Source organism: Acomys minous (assembly GCF_964271855.1).
Source record: "Acomys minous genome assembly, chromosome: 18".
In the NCBI taxonomy this organism is placed as follows: domain Eukaryota; kingdom Metazoa; phylum Chordata; class Mammalia; order Rodentia; family Muridae; genus Acomys; species Acomys minous.
The window spans coordinates 49,444,286-49,451,965 of record NC_140501.1 but is presented as its reverse complement, the minus strand read 5'-3'; the positions used below and the strand labels follow the sequence as shown (position 1 = coordinate 49,451,965).

Below are 7,680 nucleotides of genomic sequence, written 5' to 3'. Positions count from 1 at the left end.
CTCTGACCTCCCCTTCATTACTCCGTTCCTATCTGCCTCCAGCAGCACACCTTTTCCTGTTAACAGTCACAGCACATACTGAGCGAATTTAATGTTACTTTATCCTCCTAACAAGCTTATGAGGTAGGCGAGGCAGGCATCATCCCAAGTAGAAAGCTGTGGCTCATAAATTAAAGAGGCTTTGCCATGATCTTAAATCCCAGGATAGAACATAGCAACTTAGGATTGCCCTTAGAAGTTATTTGCTATTCCTCACATTATTCTTGGTCTTGCCCCCATTCCTCATTCAGTCTTCAAAGGCCGTGCTTCAGGGCCATGACTCAAATACAAAGGTAGCCGAGGCAGCGTTGTTCTCTGTCCCAGAGCTGCTGTCGCCAGTATGAAGAAGACACTGCAAATCCCCATCAGTAACTGTCCACTGTGGGATGAGGACCAGTGCTGTCCTTCCGGTTACACCCAAAACACCAACTCCTTGGGTGCGTGATTCCATCAGATGATTGAAACCAGGCAGTGGAAAGTCCAGCAAAGATTGCTTAAACATACATCTGCGACACGCTGACACGTTATCACACCAAACACCCTCTGTGAGCACCTGATAAATGAGTCAGTTCACAGTGCCTAAGCCCAGAGATTTCTGACAAGGAGCGAGAGTGCTGGAACTGCACTTGAGGGCCTCTCAGGGAAGCAGGGCTCCTTGGCCAACGCTGCTTAGGCTTGGCCCTCACCTTGAAGAGGAGCAGTGAGCAACAGCCTTTCCTGGCAGCGCAGAGGAGCAGCAGTAAGCCAAAAGGTGAGGGACCTCATGGCAGATCCCCTCCACCCAAGGTCACCCGGTGACACCAGGAGGTCATACAGAAAGAGTTTTTGTTCGTGGCTTCTTAACCACCAAGGAGGGAATAAAGGTCTTCCGGTGGGAGTGGCACTGGGGCCTTTCAGAAACGTCCCTGAACTCCATCCTAGAGAAAAGCAAAGGAGAAGTTAGGCAGGAAGGAAGAAAGTGACGCTGTGAAACACTGCTTACCATCTGAGAAGCAGCCTCCAAACATGACAGACTTCATCCTCCGTGTGTCGACCTCACCATCCGCTAAATTTCAGTGAGGCCTTGGCGGGTGAAGATAGATACCGCCCATAATTTGCTTGTGGCTTGGGGAAAGACTCTTTCCTAATCTTGCGTAGGTCGTTCCTCTTTCCCTGACAAACGGGGGCATCTTCTCCAATAGTTTGTCTCACAAATTCCGTAGGGACTAAGATGACAACTGTCAGCACAGGACAATATCAACCTCCAGGCCCAACAGTCTCTCCCCACTGCCTTACCCTGAATCAAGCACAAGACTCACCTGGGTCCAGAACTCTCAGGGGGAGCAGGAGGCTCAAGAAGTTGGGGGCTCCTCCAACGGACCCGACTGAGCAGAACTTTAACCTTGTTCCAGTAGGAAAGATCCTGCTGAAGAGAAAATAAGGGAGAATCATACAAAGCATCTCTATGCTACCCGTTTCCCTAATGAAGCCCCCAGGGACTTCAGTGTCAGAGCAAGTCACCTGCTCCAAACAGGTCTCCTGTCTCTTCCCTAAAGTTCTGATTTGGAGTAGGGGGGTGCACCAGCCCTGACACATCCCCATGACCCACACACACACACACACCTCGCACCTTCATTCTACCACCTGTTCCAAATATATCCATCACTACCTTGTGTCCCTGGGAGGGTGGAAGGACGTGGGTTGGTTCCAGCAAGGCCTCCGGCAGCCTGGGAGGGTTGTTGGCGGCAAGTGCCCCCACCTCTGGGAGTGGAGCTGCCTCTGCACCTTCAGAAAGAGAACCGCATCATCTGGGGGCCAGAAACAAACAGAGAGCAACCCAGCAACCCACTAAGTACACTTCAAGCTGTCTGCTGGTAGGACCGTTGGGCAGGCACACAGTCAGGCGGGATGCAGAAGAAGACATCAGTGCCCCTTACCTGAGTCATTTGTCTGGCTTGGTTCCTCTCTATGCCCCTGCATCCTATTGTCTGAGGTATGTAAAGATGAACGAGCTGGAGCAAAGTCTTCCTCCTCAGGATCCTGAAACAGAGATCCGTTAAAAAGCTGAGGCTGTTCAGAAGGCATTCATGCTTTCAGGGGTCCCACCCTTCCCCTCTCTCCCTCACAAACTGGCCTGGCCACCTGTACCTGTTTATCACTCACCCTAGAGGGTCTCTGGGTCTGCAGCTGCAAGTACAGCTGCTGGAGCCTTGCCATCTGCTCCAGCACAAGACACAGGTGTTCCAGGTAACGCAAACCCTGCCCTGGAAGGCAGCTCCAGGCTCCAGGCTCCACATCACCCACCTGTGGGACATGTTAAGGTAGGAAGATTTTCAGTCAGCCAAGACTATCCATTCTGGGCACACCTGGCCGGCTTCCCCGGTGCCCAGTTAGCATGGTACCCATATGTGTCTACCTCCTCCGTGGGGGTGGCTACATACTGCTGGGTGCTGGGTGAAACAAAAAGCAATGACACAACCATCAATTAGGGGCAATGAATGCCCCACCCCGAGAGAGCTCCAGGGAAAATGGGGGGAAGGGTCCCCCACAAGCCCCACTGCTCGGCTTTCTCCATGCCAGTCTTTAGCCAAGATGAATACTCACCACCTTTGCTTCTTCCGCACCAGCCTGTAGCTCCGTGTCTGCCTCAGTGGACCCCTGTTCTCCTGCAAAGATGGGCACTCCACCTACAGGCCTGCTCAGCAGCTGCAGGGATCGGCGCCGCCTTCCTGATAAGCTGGGAAATTCTCGAGACCTCTCCAACACCTGCTCCAGCTTCTGTCTGGCCAGCAGCCTGTCTAGCTGGGCAGAAGGCAGCTCGGGGCTCCCCGTGGGCTCAAGGTTCAGCGAATCTTGAGAAAGTCCTGATAAGGTAGCCAAGGGGCCGTCCCCAAGCACCATCTCCATGCCTGAGTCCTGGGAAGCCAATTTCAGAAGTGGCGCCCGTCCCTCCAGATCACTAGGCTCACTCTGCCCCTCCGTGAAGTCCAGTGAGCACCCATGAGTTTTGTCTGGTATCCGTCTGTAGGTGCAGGTGACTCCTGGTACCACACAGCCTTGTGCCAGGTCCTCAAAGGCCCCATCTGTAAGAAGAGTCAGTATCAAGCTGGGCAGGCTGCCCTCAACGCCCCCCAGCATTCCTGGCAACTGGCAGCATTCCCTTGAGGGGGTGTGCCCTGTACCAGTGGTGAGCAAGGACACAGGACATCCACAGCTGCACTGGGATAAAGTTCTACCCCTGCTTGGAAGATGTCTAGATGGGGGGGGGGGGTCTTCCAACAAACGTCAACCAGCAAGAAGCTACACTTTGGGCATGTAGCAGGCAAAGTCCTTGCAAATCATGACAATCAGCAACGCAATGGCTTAAAGAGGCTCTTACCTAGGGTTCACCTGAAGTATTCAAGTCTAACCAGGGAGCCTTGGACCCCTTAGATATGGAAGGGAGAACGAGCAAGGTGGAGGTCGGGGCTACACAGTGCTATTTGGAGTCCCTCACACTCCAGGAAACAGGATGAGGTATCTCCTGGAGTTTATGGGGACAACAATAAAAATAACAGCCAGGGCTAGGAGGTGACACAGTGAGAGCTTTCAGAGCATGCACAAGGCACTGGGTTCCAGGCTCTCTGCAAAACAGAACTAACAACAACAACAAAATGATAGCTTTTTTTTTTTGTCTTTTTAAGCAAGAAAGGATAATCATGTGACAAATGGAAAGAAATCTTGGGGTTTCATCGATGGTTCGGTGGTGTAAAGTACTGCCTGCTTTTTTCAGAAGACGGGTGTTGGATTCCCAACATCTCCATGGATGTTCACAAGTCCAGTTCCAAGCGATCTGAGGCCCTCTTTTGACTGCCCTGTCCAATCCACACAGGTAAACCACACAAAATAAAAGTCCAAATTTTTAACAACAAAAAACACAATACTTTTCACTATGAAATAAAATAAGGAAACTGACTTTTTTGTTTTTGAAAAGGTGTTTTACTATGTAGCCCAAACTATGCTGGAACTCCCAATATTCCTCCCGTCTCAACCTCCCAAGGGTTAGGGTTATAGGAACGAATCTCCACACCCTTCTGTCTAGCATCCATTGACACCTTTGTGCCAGACCTTAGTGTGGTCTGAGTGGTCTGTTGGAATCGGGCAGAAGCAAGGGCTGCTTTGGCGGGAAGAGGATGCCAGCCTGTCCTCTCTGGGTCAGGAAGTGTACCAGGAAGCCTATGCCCTGCAACTTTCCCCGGGAAATGATTTTGTGGCTACCAAGGGGCTTTCAGGACTGCTAGTTGGGGCCAGGATATCGGAGTCATTCAACCTCGGGTAGGAGGAGAAGGATTCACACGCCGGGGAATTAGCGGGAAAGGAGGCCACGGACCAGTAGGATGCCGGTGGTGGGTGATTAACCTGCAAATCCTGGAGGATCTGCACTGTGTGAGGAATCCCCAGCCTAGTCACTCGTCTCCTTCAAAGCAAAGAAGAGGCGCTGCCGGTGGGCGCCGCTCGAGCGGGACTTGAGAACGGGAGGCGACCCCAGGGTGGGAGGCAACGCGACTCACCCCGGCCGCCAAGTCGCTCCACCGCAAAGACGCGGCGCCGGCTCAGCATGGCGTGTCCCCGGCTCGACGTGGAAACCGCTGCAGCACCAGAGGGATCCTCGGCGTCCCCAAGGCTTTAGTTGAGTCCGTGCTGCTCAGCGCGCCGGTCCCCGCCCAGCTGGGCAAGGTCCCGGGACACTCCCCGCGGATGGGCGGGGCGGGGCGGGGCACGCAGGTGGAGGGCGCTGCTACAGGCAGGGTCAGTCTGAGGACTCCCTTCCCTAGCCATCGAGTCCCCAGTTCTGGCTGCCGAAGTACCCTAATGCTGTGCTCTTGGAGGAGCGTGCCCCACTGGAGGACTCTAGCAGGCTAGCCTCGCGGGGTCACCGCCCCACCACTGCTGGGGCCGCCTGTGTTCCTGCTGCAGCTTGTAACCTACTGGTGCGGGAGTTGCACTACACAACAGCCCGGAAGGAAACGGAACCCTACAGGGCTGGCGGAGGGAAGACGGCAGACTAGGACCTGCATCCGGCCTCCAGGCTGTGTGACTTGAGGGCAGGTTCCTCAGCCTCTCAGAAAGGGGGAAGGGTTCTCCGCCCTGGGAAAACCTACAGAGCGCTCAACCGCAAGGCACTCCGTGTCCAGAGCTGCTTATGAATCCCCCCACCCCCCACCCAACCCAAGCTTCTGTCTTATCCGGGTACTACTGCGAAGTTGCTGGAGTGTGGTGGATGTGCAGGATGTGGGCAAGAGGTGAACCACAGCCTGGAGCCGCCTGGACGTTGAGCAGTAGTTTAAATGGTTCCCTGATCCTAACAGCCACCACCCTTGGCCGGGTCCCATTCCACCCCAACCCCATTCTAAAAGGAGTCCAGACAGCAGCAGACAATCAGCTACCAGGTGACCAGATGGCGCTGGCGCTTTCTCAGAAGCCACTAAGGACTAGAGTCATGGGAACTCCTAGGGCTTCCCTCCTTGCTTCTTCCTAGACCCCATCCTCAAAGGCTCCGCACTGGTTCCTTCATCAGAGAGCCACCAACAGTCCAATTCCCGTATTATAAAAATCAGGAAACTGAGGCCCCTGACTCGGATGCAAGCTGAGAGCCGGAGTTGCAGGTCTCTGCCATCTTCAGAACCTTGATGTTTAGGTCAAGCCCTTTTCCTGCAGCTTGAGTTTTCAGAGCAGCTGGGTGCCCCACCCTACCCCGCCACCCCCATTCCTGTCCCTTCAGATATAATGAGGGAAACAGGATGCTGGGCCTGACAGTACTGCCTCCTCCAAGTCCAAGGATATCCAGGGAAGCAAACTCCCCGGGCAAGTCAAGTGTCTCCCTCCTCCAAGGTGAGACCCTGCATGGAGAAGTAAAGAGGGGGGATCCTTTGCCTGATCTCACCCCGAATTTAGAAAACGTGGGGCCCAGATTCCCAGCTGCAGTCTCCGTGGTGACTAGGGCACAGGAATGCATCTAGAAACAGGAAGCCAAGCCAGCAGGAATGCGGTGTCTCAGCACAAAGAACCCACACACACCCCACTAAGTACACTCCCGGACACACAGTCCCCTCCCAGATAGGGCCCCACCCCCTTGTACAAGGCTGGGCCAGGTCTGAGCAGTCACTGCCCTCGTGGGAACTGGCCTGATGTGGTGGGATAGACTTTCTTCTGTTTCTAATGGTCTGATTGAGGCTCTGCAAACTCAGAATCCAGCCAGTCCTTCCTTACCCAAAGGGCTGTATATCCCTGTGGGACCTGCCAATGCCTACATCTCCTCTCTCTGCCACCTCCACATGGGAAATCATGTCCCTCAGAGGAACACCGCCCTCGGAGGAGCACCGCCGCTCAACTGTTTGTAGCTGCTTCAGGCCGATCATCCATGGCCCTGGTCCTTCTGCCTCCGGTGGGGAAGCCCAACTTCAGGAAGCTGGCTGGCTTCCTGGAAACTCAGCACTGAGTTGGCCTCAAGGGACAAGTGAAGCGAAGACGAGGACAGGTTCTAGTTTGGTTCTTTTCCTGACTCCCTCCCCTTGCTAACTAGACGTCCTCCCCGTCCACAGAAGTCCGACACTTGCCTCTAAACTGTGAGAACGCAGTTTGAACATTCCAAACATCCTAGTACACCCAGAGTGCTCCAGAGCAGCAGTTCTCAACCTGTGGGTCTTGACCCCCTTTTGAGGTCACATATCAGAGACCTTGTACATATTTATGTTATGATTCATGACAGCAGCAAAATTACAGTCATGAAGTAGCAACAAAAACAACGTTATGGTTGGGAGGCACCCACGACATGAGGAAGTGTATTAGGAGGTCCCCGCCTTAGGAAGGTTGAGGAGGACCACTGCCCCAGAGTCTTAGCCACTGTTATCCAACTGTGTAACTAACTGAGCATCACTCTCCCAGCTCTGTTTGAAGGGAGGCTCATTAGATGCTTGGGCCACTTCTAACAAATCTGTCATTTTTGAACTTATTCTCCAAAGTTCCCTTCCCAACCTGTCACTCACGGCTTCAGCCTTTTCTGAGCATCCCTAAAAACCTCAAGGCGAAGTTCCTGTCGCATCTGGCTTGATCTCAGTGTAGGTTTTCTAGCAGCCACTGCTTTAGACTGAGTGGTCTGTTGGCCGCCACCCAGCTCTCAACCCATGCATCCGTCCTCCCTCAGATGGCTACAGCTTTGAGTACACAGCAGCCCTTGGTCTGTTCCAAGACAGCCTTAGCTGTATTTTATGACATCAGCCCCATGGCTGCTAATACCACATTATCTCCAGGAAAGTGGCGGGGGGGGGGGGGGAGGGATGTGGTGTGGTGTGTGTGTGGGGAGGTGACCCTTTTGCTTGCCCAATGTGCCAAAGCCCAAATTCCAAGTTCTTTTTCTGTGAGCCATTTCCCTGCAGTGGGATCATTGAACACTAGATGGCACCAAAGAGACTGACCACCTCCTTTCTAACCAGTGGCCCAGCAGGACAGACGCCTCAGCCAGCTAGCCTTGATCTTTTCTATAAAAATAGAGGCTCATTTTCAGGCAGCCAACCAGGCAAAAGGTGAGATGACTATACCAAGGTATAAATTATATTCACGGGTGTCTAAGAAGGCAACATGGTCTTTGCCAAGATTCCTTTCCCAAACAGTGACTTCCATCAA

At 53.4% G+C, this 7,680-nt stretch overlaps 1 protein-coding gene across 2 annotated transcripts; it reads right to left on the bottom strand.

Moving 5' to 3' along the window:
• Positions 1-84: 84 nt before the first annotated feature.
• Positions 85-6,723, bottom strand: LOC311589686 (uncharacterized protein C8orf58 homolog). Of its 2 annotated transcripts, none has more exons than XM_084768252.1 (7): positions 4,569-6,723; positions 2,623-3,101; positions 2,182-2,322; positions 1,956-2,058; positions 1,688-1,803; positions 1,338-1,444; positions 85-956 (listed from the first exon to the last, which is right to left on the bottom strand). In XM_084768252.1, exons 1-7 carry the CDS (start codon positions 4,615-4,617, stop codon positions 848-850), a joined length of 1,104 nt encoding a protein of 367 aa, XP_084624378.1. In that variant the 5' UTR covers positions 4,618-6,723; the 3' UTR covers positions 85-847. The 2 variants fall into 2 exon arrangements, with proteins under 2 accessions (XP_084624378.1, XP_084624379.1); XM_084768253.1 differs by having other exon boundaries at positions 1,338-1,441.
• Positions 6,724-7,680: the final 957 nt, after the last annotated feature.